The sequence below is a fragment of the Planococcus citri genome, chromosome 1, assembly GCF_950023065.1.
Source record: "Planococcus citri chromosome 1, ihPlaCitr1.1, whole genome shotgun sequence".
NCBI classification, from domain to species: Eukaryota; Metazoa; Arthropoda; class Insecta; order Hemiptera; family Pseudococcidae; genus Planococcus; species Planococcus citri.
In genome coordinates, this window is record NC_088677.1 from 20,569,845 (window position 1) to 20,588,104 (window position 18,260).

General features: G+C 34.3%; 3 protein-coding genes and 1 long non-coding RNA gene across 6 annotated transcripts; 3 read left to right on the forward strand and 1 right to left on the reverse strand.

Moving 5' to 3' along the window:
• Positions 1-6,017: 6,017 nt before the first annotated feature.
• On the forward strand, positions 6,018-8,674 carry LOC135849791 (uncharacterized). Its single transcript, XM_065370375.1, has 2 exons — positions 6,018-6,320; positions 6,397-8,674. The coding sequence occupies exon 2, from the start codon at positions 6,414-6,416 to the stop codon at positions 8,280-8,282; it is 1,869 nt and encodes a 622-aa protein (XP_065226447.1). The 5' UTR covers positions 6,018-6,320; positions 6,397-6,413; the 3' UTR covers positions 8,283-8,674.
• Positions 8,675-11,691: 3,017 nt separating this feature from the next.
• LOC135849794 (protein mothers against dpp-like) lies at positions 11,692-14,878 on the forward strand. Of its 2 annotated transcripts, none has more exons than XM_065370382.1 (7): positions 11,692-12,209; positions 12,298-12,475; positions 12,560-12,667; positions 12,746-12,831; positions 12,901-13,102; positions 13,185-13,425; positions 13,520-14,878. In XM_065370382.1, the coding sequence occupies exons 1-7, from the start codon at positions 11,946-11,948 to the stop codon at positions 13,677-13,679; spliced, it is 1,239 nt and encodes a 412-aa protein (XP_065226454.1). In that variant the 5' UTR covers positions 11,692-11,945; the 3' UTR covers positions 13,680-14,878. The 2 variants fall into 2 exon arrangements, with proteins under 2 accessions (XP_065226454.1, XP_065226455.1); XM_065370383.1 differs by having other exon boundaries at positions 11,693-12,209; positions 12,298-12,469.
• Positions 14,849-16,584, forward strand: LOC135849795 (alpha-tocopherol transfer protein-like). 2 transcript variants are annotated; one of them, XM_065370384.1, is made up of 6 exons: positions 14,849-15,044; positions 15,112-15,271; positions 15,349-15,598; positions 15,669-15,776; positions 15,902-16,007; positions 16,079-16,584. In XM_065370384.1, exons 1-6 carry the CDS (start codon positions 14,849-14,851, stop codon positions 16,222-16,224), a joined length of 966 nt encoding a protein of 321 aa, XP_065226456.1. In that variant the 3' UTR covers positions 16,225-16,584. The 2 variants fall into 2 exon arrangements, with proteins under 2 accessions (XP_065226456.1, XP_065226457.1); XM_065370385.1 differs by lacking the exon at positions 15,669-15,776.
• On the reverse strand, positions 16,280-18,118 carry LOC135849798 (uncharacterized). The gene is made up of 2 exons (XR_010559613.1): positions 17,008-18,118; positions 16,280-16,841 (listed from the first exon to the last, which is right to left on the reverse strand). It is a non-coding gene; the product is annotated as an uncharacterized LOC135849798 (long non-coding RNA).
• Positions 18,119-18,260: the final 142 nt, after the last annotated feature.

An 18,260-nucleotide genomic window follows, 5' to 3' on the forward strand; every position in this document is an offset into this window, starting at 1 on the left:
GAGCCAAAATCCAATTTTGACAATTTGTGAAGGGGGGAGGGTCAAAAGGGGAGTCCTAAGGAACATTTCTAGCCCTTTTCCTCAAAAAAAAAGTGGCCCTACTTACAAAATGGCGGCTATTTTGATTGGCAGGTCAGCCGAAATCGCTGATTTTGCGTTCTAACATAGGACTTGCATAACATTTTTTAAACCGTACAAAGGTAGATCGAAATAGCAGGCAAAAATTCATCACCTGTCAAAATTTCAAATGCTAAAGTGCCTTTTTTGATTTTTGGTGAATTTTTAAAAATCAAATTTTGGCCAAAATGTGAGAAAAAAATCAAAATTTTACCAAATTGACCTAGAAAGCTGAAATTTGGGATATACCCTATTTTTGACCTGCCAAATCGATTGGAAACTGTTTCAAACCGTTTAGAGCAGTTCTGGAGTCTCCAGCAGATTTTTGAAATTCGAAATTCCCACAAAATTGCATCAAATGGAGTTAGAAAGCCGAAATTAATTCTGCAAACTAATTTCAATACGCTGGGAAGTCGACTGCAGGTAAATTTCAAGTCGTTTTGGAGCCTCCAGTGATTTTTGGAAAACTCCTGGAGCCTCCAGTAGATTTTTGAACTTGAAATGTCCCCAAAATTTCATCAAATGAAGTTGGAAAGCCAAAATTAATTTTGCAAACTAATTTCTATACGCTATGAAGTCGAATGCAGGTGAATTTCAATTTTTTTTTGAGCCTCCAGTAGATTTTTGAAACTCGAAATTCCCACAAAAATTCATCAAATGGAGTTGGAAAGTCGAAATTAATTCTGCAAACTAATTTCAATACGCTTTGAAGTCCACTGCAGGTAAATTTCAAGTCGTTTTGGAGCCTCCAAGTGATTTTTTGAAAATTACTGGAACCTCCAGTAAATTTTTGAAACTCGAAATTCCCACAAAATTTCATTTAATGGAATTGGAAAGCCAAAATTAACTCTGAAAACTTATTTCAATACGCTATGAAGTCGACTGCAGGTGAATTTCAAGTCGTTTTGGAGCCGCTCCATCGATTTTTTGAAAATTACTGAAGCTTCCAGTAGATTTTTGAAACTTGAAATTTCCCCAAAATTTCATCAAATGGGGTTAGCAAGCCGAAATTTACTCATCAAACTAATTTTAATACAATAATATGAAGTCGACTGCATGGTGGTTTCAAGTGGTTTTGAAGCTTCCAGCTACTTTTTGGAAATTTCAATTCCCCTAAAAACGCCATGAAACCTTTCAAAAAGTCGCTAGGAGCTCCAAAATTACTTGAACTCACTTTAAGTCGTCCTCAGAAGGTGTTAAAATTGGAGTGCATAGCTGATTTCAGCTTTCCATCTCCATTTTGATCAAGTTTCAAAAATTTACTGGAGGCTCCGGTAATTTTCAAAAGATCGCTGGAGGCTCCAAAACGACACGAAATTTACGTGCATGTCGACTTCACAGCGTATTGAAATTAGTTTCCAGAATTGATTTTGGCTTTCCAACTCCATTTGATGAATTTTGTGAGAATTTCGAGTTTCAAAAATCTGCTGGAGGCTCCAGAACAGCTCAAAACGGGTTGAAACAGTTTCCAATCGATTTGGCAGGTCGATAATAGGGTATATCCCATATTTCAGATTTCTTGGTCAATTTGGTAAAATTTTGATTTTTTTCTCACATTTTGGCCAAAATTTGATTTTTGAAAATTCACCAAAAATCGAAAAGGAACGCAAAATCTGCGATTTTGGCTGACCTGTCAATCAAAATGGCCGCCATTTTGTAAGTAGGGCCAATTTTTTTTTTTTTTTTTGAGGACAAGAGCTAGAGAATGTACTTTAACAATAAAACAAAATTGTATCACAAAAAAAATTTTAAACGAAATCGATTATGAAAAAACTGAATTGAAATTCCAAAAGCAAGAAAAATTTCAAAAATAAAACCGAAAGCAAAAAATGTGACAAAAATGCATGAAAAACAATTAAAAACGTATTGAACGATTTGAAAAATTTCAAAGGTTCACAATCATTGAAAATCAGGGGAAAAAACACTGAAAATATACATGGAAATGCATGAAAAGGCGTTGAAAAGACTCGTAAGTAAGACCCTTAAAAAGCACCGAAATCACTGTATAGGTATACAGTATGGTAACGAAAATTGACGAAATCACGAATGAAATTTACCAAAAATGCTCGAAAAAGTTATAGAAACGTGTTAAAACGATACAAACACATTCAAAAAAGCATCAGAATCATTAAAAGTTTGTATGCATAACTGAACAAAATTTTGTCAAAAATGCACGAAAAAGTGTTGAAAACAATGCTGTAACTACCTATTCAAAAATACCTACTCAAAAAAGCATTGAAATCATTAAAAAAGTTTCCAAAGAGTAGGTAATGGCATTTGAATGAAGTTTGTCAAAAATGCATAAATTTGAAAGAAATTATAGCCAAAAATCGGCATGTTTTTAAAATTCGAAATGAAGACTGAAAATCGGCATCGATGCATTCCAAAAAAATATTGCTCCCTTTCAGAAGGAAAAATTTTCAAAACACGAATTTTACATTAAATAAATGATTTGAGGAGCTGAGAATCAAAACTCACATTTGCCACCATAAACGATTTTGAGAAAAACGCGAAAAACTGAGTTAGTAGTGTTGCCAGTTGAAAAAACTTATAATACCAAAATGAATCATTAGATAGCGCTACTAGAACACGATTCCCTGTGTTGACTGATTTTCACCTAGCTCCCTTCTGCTTTAATATCCAGACAAAGAATGGCAAATGTGAGTTTTGACTCCAAGATTTGCAATCAAATTTTTTTTCACTGTTTTAATTACGACGATAGGGAAAAGTTTGATAACAAGCTAAATTTTGGTACACGGGGGTTTTTTGATACGCTGAACACGAATTTGGGGTGTCCAGGTGAATCCGGTGTACGCTTCCCCCTTTTTTGTGGACCTTAAGCCCCCAAATTTGTTTTTTTGCGTTCAAGTCCGAAAATATGCAATTTTATGCAAGATTTATGTTTTTTGAGTCGCAGAATACGAATTTGACAATATTTTTTTTGTAGGGGTGGGGGATGAGGGGGTTAGGGGGGCGAGAAATTCAAAATTTGACTATAATGATGTGTGATATGTCGAAATGTATGTTTTTGAGGGTGTAGATCACGAATTTGACAATATTTTTTTCGTAGGGGTCAATGGTGGGGGCTGAGGGGTGAAAATGGTTAAAAATTCAAAATTTGACTATAATGATGTGTGATATGTCGAAATGTATGTTTTTGAGGGTGTAGATCACGAATTTGACAATATTTTTTTCGTAGGGGTCAATGGTGGGGGCTGAGGGGTGAAAATGGTTAAAAATTCAAAATTTGACTATAATGATGTGTGACATGTCGAAATGTATGTTTTCGTGGTTGTAGATCACGAATTTGACAATATTTTTTTCGTAAGGGTTGATGGTGGGGGATGAAGGGGGTGAAAAATTCAAAATTTGACCATAATGATGTGTGATATGTCGAAATGTATGTTTTTGAGGGTGTAGATCACGAATTTGACAATATTTTTTTCGTAGGGGTGAATTGTGGGGGATGAAGGGGGTGAAAACGGTGAAAAATTCAAAATTTGACCATAATGATGTGTGATATGTCAAAATGTATGTTTTTGAAGGTGTAGAAAAGGTGAAGGGTGGGGGATGGAGAATTTTCTATTGGAGAGCCGTCAAAGTCCCTGGAAGAAAAAATTTGTAACATTTAAACAAAATTCACCATGATTTTTCACTATAATTGACTGTTGTCGTCGCCGGGGCATTCGGGGGCAAAAATGGCAAATGACATCTTGAAATACACTATCTGAAGTACTAGCCCCTGGGATTTCCCGTGCATCTACGTGCAAAAATTTGTTCTATTCCTATTTATGTAGCAGAATAGGCAAAACACGGAGTTTTAACGTAAATTAAACCTCTATAATGACTTTATAACAACTAAAATCGAGTAAATTGATGAAAATTACTCACTTTCAGTTGAATTATTCATACTTGGTACATTTCGACATATTACACATCATTATAGTCAAATTTTGAATTGTTCACCGTTTTCACCCCCTTCATCCCCCACAATTCACCCTTACGAAAAAAATATTGTCAAATTCGTGATCTACACCCTCAAAAACATACATTTCGACATATCACACATCATTATGGTCAAATTTTGAATTTTTCACCCCCTTCATCCCCCACCATCAACCCTTACGAAAAAAATATTGTCAAATTCGTGATCTACAACCACAAAAACATACATTTCGACATGTCACACATCATTATAGTCAAATTTTGAATTTTTAACCATTTTCACCCCTCAGCCCCCACCATTGACCCCTACGAAAAAAATATTGTCAAATTCGTGATCTACACCCTCAAAAACATACATTTCGACATATCACACATCATTATAGTCAAATTTTGAATTTCTCGCCCCCCTAACCCCCTCATCCCCCACCCCTACAAAAAAAATATTGTCAAATTCGTATTCTGCGACCCAAAAAACATAAATCTTGCATAAAATTGCATATTTTCGGACTTGAACGCAAAAAAACAAATTTGGGGGCTTAAGGTCCACAAAAAAGGGGGAAGCGTACACCGGATTCACCTGGACACCCCAAATTCGTGTTCAGCGTATCAAAAAACCCCCGTGTACCAAAATTCAGCTTGTTATCAAACTTTTCCCTATGGAATTTTGCAAACAAAACTAAGTTTTCATCAAAACTCACATTTGCCATTGGCAAATGTGAGTTTTGATTCTAACCCTTGGTTTTGAAGGTGAATTTCACACCAAAATGACTTTGATCCTAAAAAACCGAATATGTCACATTATAGAGTGTAAAACGGTATATCCAAATCTGCCATAAAACGGTTTTTTTTTTTTTTGGCAAATGTGAGTTTTGATTCTCAGCTCCTCATTTGTAAATTTTTAATCACTCAGTCGAATCCACTAAGCTTTTCCCAAGCTCTTTTCATCTCACGTCGCTGTACATATAATTATTTCCTCGCAAAAAATTCTAAATCGGTTGGATTGGAAATTTTTGAAACATGATTCTGGGAGGTCGAGGTCGACATTCATTGGAAGGAGAACAACTTTTCATAAATTTTAAAGGAACAGAGTTGAATTTCAAAATTCTTCAATCTCTTTGTCTCTTTACTCTTTTGTCTTTGTTACTTAAATAGGTACTATAAAACTTTGAATTTAAAGAAATTTTAATTTGAAGTATAAAATAAATTCCTTGGAAAACAAGTGTCGTTTTTTTATGTAGGTACGTATTACTCGAAGGGCAAATTTTTAAAATATTTTGCCCTCGCTTTACTCAAATAAATTCTTCTCTCGTCTCTCTTTTCCAAAATTGCGCACTAAAATTTTTTTTCCATTTCTACCTTTTATTTTGTTGGCAAATTTTAGTCCTCACCCCGGCTAAAAAAAAAACTTCAATTTTGTCTCCGAATGTTTTAAGATCAAATTTCTCATGAAATCACATCAAATGGTAAGTACTAAGTACATATATTATTAAATATTAATCAAAACTCAAAAGTTTTCAGACAAAATAATGCTGATCAATGATCGATCATGACTTTGTCTTTGTCCTTCTCTTTAGCTGAGATAATTGAGAAAACAGTCGACGAAGGACTTGCTCTTTTCTAAGAGACCATAATTAAACGATCATTTTATGTAGTTCAACACAGTATTACTCTCTTTTCAGAATTCGTGTTTTGAATTCATCAAAGAAAAAATCTCAAAACAAGAAGTACCTACTACAGGGTGCCCAGAAATATCGAGGACCCCTAAGAAAGTTTTTCATTAAAAATATAGGTTGGCAACGTGAAATAGATGTATATGATTGGTGGAATGTTATCTCTTTAGTCCAACAACCAATCATGTGCTATTATTATTATCATTCACCATTCACTGTGACCAACCAAAGTATTTTAGTAGAAAACTTTTTTAGGGGTACTCGATATTTCTGGGCACCCTGTACCTAGGTCACAGTAGATTCGGATCACATTAAACGAAGCACGATGAGTCACGACAATGACGACATGAATGAATACTGATTAGTTTTGGCGGGAAAACTACGTACCTTATCATTTTTATCATTTTCACTTTTCAGTTCAGTGTTCTCAGTGTTCAACCTAATACGTTCAATATAGGTATAGTTAAACTTCAAAAATCAAAAATATGGTTGCGGATTGATTGAATATATGTAATTTTTTCATTGACGTTCCGATTGAGCCGTTCTGTTCCATGCTCCGAGAGTTAACATAATTCCATACATCACAATGTAAGTAGATCTAGGTACTTCGAAAATTATTGAAGATGATCACATTCCATTCATTTCCTTCGTACGTGTTTTTCAGAAACCATTCCGATCACAATGAACGACGAGCACACGACAAGGACAACAAATGGACCCCTAGTATTCTATCACCATGTTGGCAAACTTGCGAAGTTAGCTCAAATGTCATTGTTAGCCGAGTTAATGCTCATTCGTCAAAATCCAAAGTGTCAGAAGAATAAAAAAGGACGTTCAAATGCATATGCATATCAATATGAACATCATCTGATTCGACCAGAATTACCACCATCCATCCGTTCTGAAATGGAATGTCTTAATTACGATATGCATAGATCTAGAGTAAATTGGTGGACTTTTCATTACGAATGTGTTTTCTCGCATCGTGAATCTCCCGATAGTATGATCGTTTTACTTCCTCTACTGGTTTGGTTACCCGACGCTTCAATCAGTTTTGAACAAACCGCTAGAAAGATGCTAAACAGTGATGAATTGACCAACGTTGAGAAATTCATGGTCGCATGTACATATTGTTTCATGGATGATGTGGTACGTTTACAGCAGACATTGACGGAAAACGAGTTGAGAGATGCAACCAGTGGCGATCATGGGAATGGAGTTCCATTCCTGGATTATTGGCACAGCAAGTTGTCTGATTTCTTCGATGATTTATACTCATTGCACATAAATCTACTCGTTCGATTAGTTAATTCTCAGAAGTATCGCGATAACTGGTCGGCAGTGAAATATTTTTGGAATCAATTAAACTATGAGAAGCGCTTATCCGAAGCTGTTGAAGTAATCGACGCAGATAGACCTGTTTATACGTGGCATCTATTGGTTGAACTATCGAGCACCGAATTAGACGTCGTAATTGAACGAAGAAGTTCTCGAATAATACGAACATTGGTGAAAGAGCTAAAGTACCTCGAGTACATCGTACCAACTTGGAAACGTATGGTGAATGTAATCAACGATCAAACACTCGCTGATATCTTACGCTTCATGCATGAATTTCAGGACTTTAGTCGATGCTGTTTGGATCCTTTGTTATGGGAAATGTGGCTTTGCATCTCAGAACGCCAAAAGATGTTTATTGTTGATAACCATATCTGCGATTTTGTCCAGACATCGCTCAACATCGAATGTGATTTCTACTACACACAAAATTTCCCTCTCATCATAGATTTACTTTCACGGTTCAGTGCCAAACGCCGACTTCAATACTGGTTGCGACATTGGCCTTACTTAGTCCCCGGTCAACTTTATTATACAGGAAACAGAAATTCTATCGATCAGATCATGAAGCTTTGCCTCGTCGATGACGAAAGAATCGCCGCTTTTAAATGCACCACGATGCTCAATTACGATTCGATATCACCTTACTATGAACATCACTTGTACTACAGGCGTTTCTTTAAATTACAGATATATCTGGAATTTTGTACCTCAGATCTGCAGTTGATTCGCAACATGAAGAAACAAATCGTAACAAAGGCATCGAAGCAACTTCAATTAAAATTTTTCTTTTCATGTCCGTCACATGAACCGGATGACTTCAATTCATTTATCGAAGGTGTGTTTACTCCGACCGAGTACGAAGAATTCTTTTATACAATTATTTCGCATCCTGAAAATGTTGAAACGTTGTGCTCTTCGTTGTGCTCGTATAGAAGTGCTGAAGAAGTTATTTCGGTCATTGATAAGCACTTGACGTCTGAAGAACACCTTGCCAAAGTAAAATTCGAAGTTTTTGAAGAATGTCGTCAAATTGATGAAATGAAAGCAGCAACGATGGTAGATGTAATGGCGTGGTGTTTTAACGGAGACAAAATTCTTGTCGAACAGTTCCATAAATTGTTACCTCCGGTTAGTGAAGCAAATGATGAAGCGATGGAAGAAGAGCCAATATCCATCTATGAAGCTTTTCGCGAGGAATGGATGTCATAAGTTAGTATACCTACCTATAATGTTGAAATTCGAAATTGTGATTCTTATTCAATAAGACTTTGTTAGTAAGGTATAAAGGTGTGTAGTTATGTTTTTTTAATTAGGTATTATTATTTTTATTTTTTGTTTCCATCGCTTAATTGTTATGTGATGAGTTACGATAAAGGTACTTCTGAATTATTTTTTTTTAATGTTTTACATTTTATATCTGCATACTATAACTATGCATGAAGAAAGTGTGTTGTTGAATAAAACTTCTTTGAGCTTTCGTCATCGACTGGATTTTAGCAGATAGATATATCTATAATCTGCATATTTTTGTCTTGTCATTTTTACGTTTCAAGTCAATTTCTTCGAAGTAATGATATATAATATAATTTCTTGCCGGTGAAGTTTTCTTGATTACGAAATTTTCAAGCATCTCTCTCATGTTTTCCACGACAATCCATGACAATTTTTATAAATAATTTTTCGATGCTTAGGTATATAATTATCATTTATAACGTCAATTATTAGAAATTTAGAATTCTGCCATAAAACTGGTATTTATTTTGAAGGTGTCTTAGCCAAGCTGACTCAATGATTGAACTCAGGGGTACACGAGAGTGGTCTGTTGAATCATGAGCAAAGAACGTGCCAAAAAAGTCCGCAAAATTTTGGTTGTTTAAAAAAAAAAAAAATGAATGCATTTTGGTACAAATTTATTCACGTTACCTATTCTCTATTTTGGAAAAAGGTATTCAATTAAAAAGGAATTAATTTATTCATATTTTTTATTGGTTCAATTAAGGTTCAACGTTCAAGATTATCAGCATTAAAATTTGAAATTTAAAATGACTCGACTCGATAAAGATTTGGTTTTGTTAAAAGTTGAGCTTTTCAGTTTACATTTCCAACTCATCTAGTCACTTGCAGGAGATTCAACTATTTTACATAAATTTCCTTTTTCACGAACGTTTATAAAAATGTTGACAAAAAACAAATACTATTTAGGGTTTCGGTTTTTGAGAATTTTTTGAATAGATCTGTCGAATAAATACAAAAGAATTAGATTTAGGTATATAAGTACCTATTTGTCGTTTCTTTAAATGAAGGAGTCTGAGAGGAGTCCGACTCTTTTCGCGACTCTTGCGACTCTTTTCGTGGTTCGATAAATTTATTTAGTTTCAAATCTAATTTTCAAAAATCAAATTTTGACCAAAGTGTGGGGAAAAATCAAAATTTTACCAAATTAACGTAGAAAGCTGAAATGCCTGAAATTTGGAATATACCCTATTCTTGACCTGCAAAATCGATTGAAAACTGTTTCAAACCGTTTTGAGCAGTTCTGAAGCCTCCAGCAGATTTTTAAAACTCGAAATTTCCACAAAAGTTCATCAAATGGAGTTGGAAAGACGAAATTCTTTCTGCAAACTAATGTCAATTCTCTACGAAGTCAACTTCAGGTGAATTTGAGGTCATTTTGAGTCTACAGCAATTTTTTAAAAATTACAGGAGCCTCCAGTAGATTTTTGAAACTTGAAATTTCCTCAAAATCTCATCAAATGGAGATGGAAAGCTAAAATTAACTCTGCACTTCAATTTTAACACCCTCTGAAGACGATTTCCGCTGGGTTCAAGTCAGTTTGGAGCCCGCAGCGACTTTTTGAAAATTACTGGAGCCTCCATCAGTAGATTTTTGAAACTTGAAATTTCCTCAAAATTTCATCAAATGGGGTTAGCAAGCTGGAATTTACTCTGCAAACTAATTTCAATACAATATGAAGTCGATTTCACCGTGGTTTCAAGTAGTTTTGATTTTTTGAAGCTTCCAGCTACTTTTTGGAAATTTCAATTTCCCTAAAAACGCCATAAAACCTTTCAAAAAGTCACCGGAGGCTCCAGAATGACTTGAACCCACCTGAAGTCATCTTCAGAGGGTGTTAAAATTGGAGTGCAGAGTTAATTTTAACTTTCCATCTCCATTTGATGAAATTTTGGGGAAATTTCAAGTTTTAAAAAATCTACTAGAGGCTCCAGTGATTTTCAAAAAATCGCTGGAGATTACAAATTCACCTGCAGTCGACTTCGTAATGAATCGAAATTAGTTTGCAGAATGAATTTCGGCTTTCCAACTCCATTTTTATGAAATTTTGTGAGAATTTCGAGTTTTAAAATCTGCTGGAGGCTCCAGAACTGCTCAAAACGGCTTGAAACAGTTTTCAATCGATTTGGCTGGTCAAAAATAGAGTATATCTCAAATTTCAGCTTTCTAGGTTGATTTGGTAAAATTTTGATTTTTTCCCCACACTTTGGTCAAACTCAAAATTTGATTTTTGAAAATTCACCAAAAATCGAAAAAGTCACTTTAGCCCTTGAAATTTTGACAGGTGATGAATTTTTGCCTGCTCTGTAGAATTTTCAATTAAAATAGAAAATAGAAAATAGAAATACCTACTAAGTAATGGGAAATAAATTAAGTAGGTACAACTGGTACAAGATATTGGATAAATAGAGTAGAACTTAAATACCGTACCAATCTCCTCAATCTAAAATCGCTGATCGTTGATAATATAATTCAAAAATTAAAAAAAAAATAAATTCTGACATCAAGTTATGTATTTTGGTTTTCTTTTTTTCCCCATGAGCACGAATGGAAAAGAAAACTGAAAAGTGAAAAGAAAAAAAAAGATATTTGATTCAATGATTCGTGACAGTGACAGTGAATATTCCAAATATTTTCCAATCCAAATTATTTGGGTCCGCATTGTGGCAGTTTTTTCATAAATATTTCTAAAAATGTTGACGGAAGCGAATATTCACTATTCAGTTATTCACAATTTTGCAAAAAGACGTTCTCAATCTCATTCCAATTACCCAATTATACTGCTTGGTGAAGAAATTGCAATCATTAGTTTTAACTTTTAGTGGAGCAATTTTTTCACTGATTCATTCCTTTTTCTCTCGATTCTTTGCTCATCAGAAGAAAAATCAAGATTGAAAATTATTAACCATGAAAAAAAGTGGATAACAAATCTCATTTTCTGCAACGAACTCCTCAAACTCCTGTTTTTTTTTGCTACTAATTTCGTAATTTCAAAATTAATTCAAAAATTAATAATTGAGAGCAAAAATTGATTAGATCGGTCGGATGAATGCAAAATAAATTAGCTATTATAATAAAATTGTTGTTGTCGAAAATTCGAATTCGAATCGTTATTGTACTTGGCTACTTGCAACTTTGCAACTTGCAAGTTGCAGTTGCTGCTAAAATTTTTTTTTAAAAAATCGTTTTGTCTCATTATTCGTCATTTCTGACTTCACCAATAGAAGCTGATAATTTACAGGAGAAATAATTCTCTTTACGCGCCACCAGACAGCGCTAGTATCGGCAACGCTGCTTTGGCTTGGCAACATGGCCGACGAAAACATTCCGATGTATGCGCTGCGCAGCCATACCAACAAGCTCGAGTTATTAGATAATGGAAGAATTGGTTACAAATTACTCTAATTTATTTTATTTACCCAATTCTCAGTTATAAAATAACTCTACGGTTTAATAATTCCTCGTAAAAACCAAACTTTCAACCATCTGTGTCGAAGTTCGCGATGTGTATGAGATCGGAATCTCCGCGTTGTTGATATTTTCAATGAATTATTTTGGAATCTATTGCATAAACAATCATGGATATTGAAGACGCCGATACCTCCGATTCCGGGCCAGTTCCCAGTTTATATTCGTTCACTAGTCCCACCATTAAAAAGCTTCTAGGCTGGAAGCAAGGCGACGAAGAAGAAAAATGGGCAGAAAAGGCTGTCGAATCTTTGTTCAAGAAGTTGAAAAAACAAAACAAAAAAGCTTATCAAGACTTGATAAAAGCGTTGAATTTCCCCGGACAGCCCAGTGAATGTGTTACGATACCTAGAAGTTTAGATGGAAGATTACAGGTAACAATAGCGTTAATTTTATATCAGTTTGAATCAATCAAAACACCAGATCTTATCATATCATTCATCGCGTGTTTTTATTCCGCAGGTATCTCATAGAAAAGCACTCCCACACGTGATCTATTGTCGAGTTTGGAGGTGGCCTGATCTACAATCTCATCATGAACTTAAAGCGGAAGATCATTGCAAATATCCATTCTCAGCCAAAGAGAAGGAAGTTTGCATCAATCCATACCATTATAAAAGGGTTGAAAGCCCAGGTACATGTAAGCTTTATGATAGTCCAGCTACGCATAGGCGAGTGTTTTGATGAAACGATTTTAATTTTATTTTGCATCGTTTTGTTTTAGTGTTACCACCAGTGCTTGTTCCTAGACATAGCGAATTTGCTCCCAATCATACCTTATTGCAATACCAACAACAACGTCAACAGCAAATGTCGATGAATTGTTTAGCTGGTTAGTGTTGTTTGCGAATTTTACATCGAGAATTTCATTTCAAAGTCATTAACGTGAATTTTTGTTCAAATCTTGTAGAAAGTCCACCTCCATCGTTCTCGCCTAATGATGACAAAAGCAGCGTATCATCTCTTGGGGCTGACGTCACTGAAGTACCATATCAAGTAAAAATAATTATTTTCTGAATACGACGTGTACAAATTGCATTTTTTTTACCCTCTTTGAATCTACAGGAACCTCCTTTCTGGGCAACTATCGCATATTACGAATTGAACTGTAAAGTCGGTGAAGTATTTCCATGTCATTCGCAAACGGTCATCGTCGATGGGTTTACTAATCCTACCGGCAGTAAATTGAATAGGTTTTGCCTAGGTCAGTTATCCAATGTGAATCGTAATTCAACTATCGAAAATACTCGTCGACATATTGGAAGAGGTGAGAATACCACTATTGATCATCGAATCTTTATTAACGAACCGATCAGTCTATTAAAATTATTTGTGCTTTCATTTTTCAGGAGTACAATTGTACTTCGTGGGAGGCGAAGTGTTCGCGGAATGTTTATCAGATGCTGCGATATTCGTGCAATCGCGACATTTCAACTATCATCATGGATTCCATCCCTCAACCGTTTGCAAAATACCTCCTGGTAATTCGCTGAAAATATTCAATAACAAGGAATTCGCTGATTTACTTACACAGTCTGCCAATAATGGATTCGAAGCGGTTTACGAACTCACAAAAATGTGCACTATCAGGTAAATATATATTTGTTTATTCGAGCTAATCGTACGTGTTCAATAGAGTTTCGTTCGTGAATTAATATTCGTTTGTGTCGTCGAATGTTTCCAGGTTGTCTTTCGTTAAAGGTTGGGGAGCTGATTATCACAGACAAGATGTCACTTCTACTCCTTGTTGGATTGAAATTCATTTACATGGTGCTTTGCAGTGGTTGGATAAGGTTTTAATTCAAATGGGATCTCCGAATAATCCGATTTCTTCTGTATCATAATATTAACGGATAGTTCGATAGTATTTTGAGGTTAATGACACGATGTTATGTATGTTAAAGTGTTTGCTCGTAGGTATCGAAACTCCAACTCAATTCTGTTGAAATATCGAGTGGGTCTATTGATACAAACAGAAACGGTTTATTGAAGTACGAAAGGTGTCTTTATTGAAAAATATGTTCGTCGAGGACCATTTTTTACAACACGTGTTGATTTTCTTCGAGTTCGATAAACCCTAAATTTTGACTTTACCTAAGGTAATGAGGAAATGAACTGGGCTCTTTGGCTATTGAACTTGAAGAAAATCAGTACGTGATGTTGTAGTGTGATATCTTCGGTTATTGAAAAAATCCCTTACCTGAACACATTGAAAACTCAAGTTGAATTTTACAAAAACTACTAACTAAAAAGTGCCTGTTTGATTTACCTACAATGATATCACTTCATCTTGAATAATTTTCTTGATCGTATTCGTATTAAGCGATTTTTTTTGTTCTTCAAAATCAGGTAGTTTACATATCAAAAATTATTACAGTATCGCTATAAAAGTCCTCCAATTTTACCTTCTTCTCCGCTCGTGAGTAACTTTACTCATTATTAAAACTTAATTGAAAACATAATCGAGTGTTTTAAAACGAAACCGAGTTTCTTTTATTTTCCAATCTTAATTTATTTATATTTATTAGGGCTTTATTTATACTTTCATTTACTACTCGTAAATAGGGTAACTATGCTTCTTTTTTATGTACATAATTAGACATTCGATATCTTCTGTTGGATCTTTATTTAAGGTATTTTTTTTCTTATCATTTGTCTCAGTTTATTAGATTTTTACGAAACTGTCGAACAATATTTTACGTGATTTGCTTTATTTTTTGTTTGTCGTGAATGACGATTATATCGACTTGAATCTTAATATTACCGTTTTGTCATTCGCGATAGTGAATTGGTTGTGAATTGCATTAAAAAAATAACAAAAAATCATGTGATTTAAATGATACAAGAATTTCTTGCAGTAAAATAGTTACTTATAAAATTTTTAATTCGAGTTTTCTGCCAACGATATAGTATTCGTGAGAAATGACGATGATTTTTTTTCTATTGTTTTACTTAGGTAATATGTACTATAATGACATATGTACTTAATATGTAAATCGCATATTTTAGGAAAATGAAAATATATCTTATTTTTCGTTTTCAATTTACAGTCTTAATTGTTTTATTTTACGCTGGGTTGTGTATTCTCGGTTTCGTTCGAGTGGAAATGATCGTAACAAGATCTGAAAACCACGATTACGAAGAGAGGTTTCAAATCAATATGCTTAAGATCAAGCAGCACTTGGAGTATTACGATACGAAGATCTACGGTAACGTATTGAGAATACATCCGGGAGTAATTTAGTCTTTTATGATCATCTGTATTGCTCTTTCTAGATCATAATTTCTTCAAGAATTATTTACTCAAATGTGACAACGATGTAATGAAGTGTTTGGAGAAAATAGATTCGTTCTTCGTTTTGAAAAAAATGTTTCCAGAGTATTTACTTCACGATGATATACGATGCTCCGATTTCAACCATTTTTGTCGATCAATGTGAGTAATTTAATTTGGCCTGAACGTTTTTTAAAGTATATTTTACAATGAGTTAACGAAGAAACACCCTATTTCAGTTACTCTTGTTACCTACCCGAGTTGAATACCGACGGATGTCGTATATTTATCGATAAAGTCAGCTCAGATGAAAGTTTATTCGACGTTTTAAAAATAATGAAGTATTATTGCATGCAAACAGAACTTAGATTCTTGGAAGACGAGCCAGACAACGGCGATATTATCTTATTCGACTGCAATAACATCAATTTACTTCATATTATCGCATTTGTTCCATATTTTATAAAATCTCTTCAGATTATTCTAAAGGTAGAAAGCTCATTTGGTACTTTTCTGATAGGTTCAAAGCAAATGGAAGTATTATCATGATATTTCGTAGGTTTATCCATTGCGAGTACAATTACTCGTTTTAACTAACGTTGGCAGGGTAGTCAAGACTGTAATCAATACTTTGAAGTGGTTTACTCCGAAACGATACCATGATTTGGTGAGTTTAGGAAGCCATACAAACATATATTGCATCATAAATCTTCTTACAACAACTTCCCCTACATTATAGTAGTACTTAAAACTTGTACTAAAGCATGGCTAACAATCACGTAATCTGCGTAGGTTTACGTTTACTCCGAAGGATCCGAACATTTCTCAAAACACGTCCCAGTGATCATACTTCCAAAAGAATACGGAGGAAATACGTTCACTTTGGACGAAATACGAGGTAGACCAATGAACACCGGTGATTTAAAATTTGCATTACTCAATCACGGTCTAAACGAAGTTTAATTTCAGAAAATTGGTATCAAAAACTGCAACAACGTCGACCCTGGTTTCAGAAAGCTAACGATGAAATCACCAACCTAAAATACAACAAGTTCAAAAACTTCCGGTTCATTTTCGGCAAAAATGGAACCTTTAAAACATTACAATTGGATTAAATACGATTCAACTGCAAAATGAGAACAGAGATGTACAAATTCAAGAAACAAACAATCATCATTAGGACTTTGTAATAACGCATTTTAATAATATTCACAGATTCTACAATATCAACAGAAACTTATGCACTTTACACCGATGTACAAAAATAAAAGATAAAGCAAAGAAATAACGCAAAAAAAAGAGAAGAAAGTTATTTATGCATTACTTCTAAAAATAATACTTTGTAGATCGGGTACGTAGATCAAAAGAAGCATAACGTATTTAAAACGAAGAAAAGTTGACAATTATGCTAAGATATTCGATTAAACAGAGCTGGGAGTATCTTAGATTGCATTATCTAAAATAAGGTATAAAAAGATTCAAATTTATCGGAAGTTTCATCTACTATAATGTAATCATCGTATAACGCCAGCGTGTTTCATATTAGTAAATATTCATCTATAGGACCGATCAGCGAATGAAATTAGTTATTGTTTACTTAAGAAAGGAATCGTTCGGGTACCGTTATCATTCTTCAGTAAGTTATACGAAGCGTAGACTTGCACAGCTAGACCACTGAGAGCTAACGATATGGAAACAGGCATTTCTGATTTGTTACGAAATAGCCCGGAAACTGTAAAAAGAAACACATACAGTATATTACTCGTTACAGAAGGAAACAAAGACATGAAATGAAACACTTCTGCTGAAGAGGCAATCGAGTGCAGAGAGGTTGATGTTAGGATGTAAAGGAGTATCATAATATGCTACATATGAAGTAATATGTGATTGAATCTTACCTCTGCTAGTGTGTCTGATGTGATTGACGATACTCATGATGATAAAATGTCAAATTAAGCGCAATAATACGATTTACGCCGGAAAATTTGACTGCAGAGGACGAACTTTCGTCTTTCGTCAGAAAATTTCTGTACAGAAGGGTGGTCGAGTGGGTCGAGTTGAGCAAGGTTGAGAAACTTCGATCGAAAAAAAAAAATAAAAAGTTGTTTTGGCTTTGTGCTCGTGATAATTTTGATAACATTTTTTGAAAATCAGTGTTGCATTATTTGGTAATTTTATCGATAGTACGAAAAGCAACACTGAATTAAATAAAATTTTTATTTTTTTTTCGACGTTTTTTTTCAAAAAAAAAAAAAAAAAAATTAGAAAAGGAAAAAAAATCAAAAAATTTAAGAATTATTTAGATCGTCTTAAATTCACTGTTTTAGTTTGATTACTCTAATTGGGCCAAATTCGAAATGAAATTTATACATTCTTATTTTACTCAATCAAAAAAATCAATGTCGAATGTCGAATGATTCGATCGTGTAGTATGGGTACCTTTTCAACAAGTACAGGGTGGACAGAAATATCGGGTACCCCTAAGAAAGTTTTTTATTAAAAATATAGGTTGGCAATGTGAAATAGATGCATATGATTGGTGAAATGTTATCTCTCCAGTCTAACAACCAATCATGTGCTACCATTATTATCATTCACTGTGACCAACCGAAGTATTTAGCAGAAAACTTTTTTAGGGGTACCCGATATTTCTGTCCACCCTGTAGGAAGAATTTTAAAAATGTTGAAATTAAAAATGAGAAGTAAGTTATAATTTTCAGTTCTTGAGAGCTAAAAATTTGGTTTATGACTGAGTTACATTGCAGATGAATGAAATTTTATTCGCAGTGAAGAATAGATACTGGTAATTGAAATAATTGAATGATGAACAAAGAAAATAGGTACCCACACAAACACAACGCCAGCTACTCCGAATGCTAATAATTTTGTCAAATCAAAAAGAGAAGAAGATACTGTATAGTAAGATGAGCTCAGCTGACTCAAAGCAGAGGCGACTTACGTCAGTTCATCAGCAATCGCCAATCAACCGCCCACACCCTTACCATTGCATTACAACCAGGTGAGTAGCCTTGCAGGTAATCCGAATGACCCAGCATGCTGTATTCCAGTTCAAGATATTCCCCTTCCAGTTTCCCATTACGAAACACCAACACCAACACGCTAACACGAATAATTTTAGCGTAAGTAATTC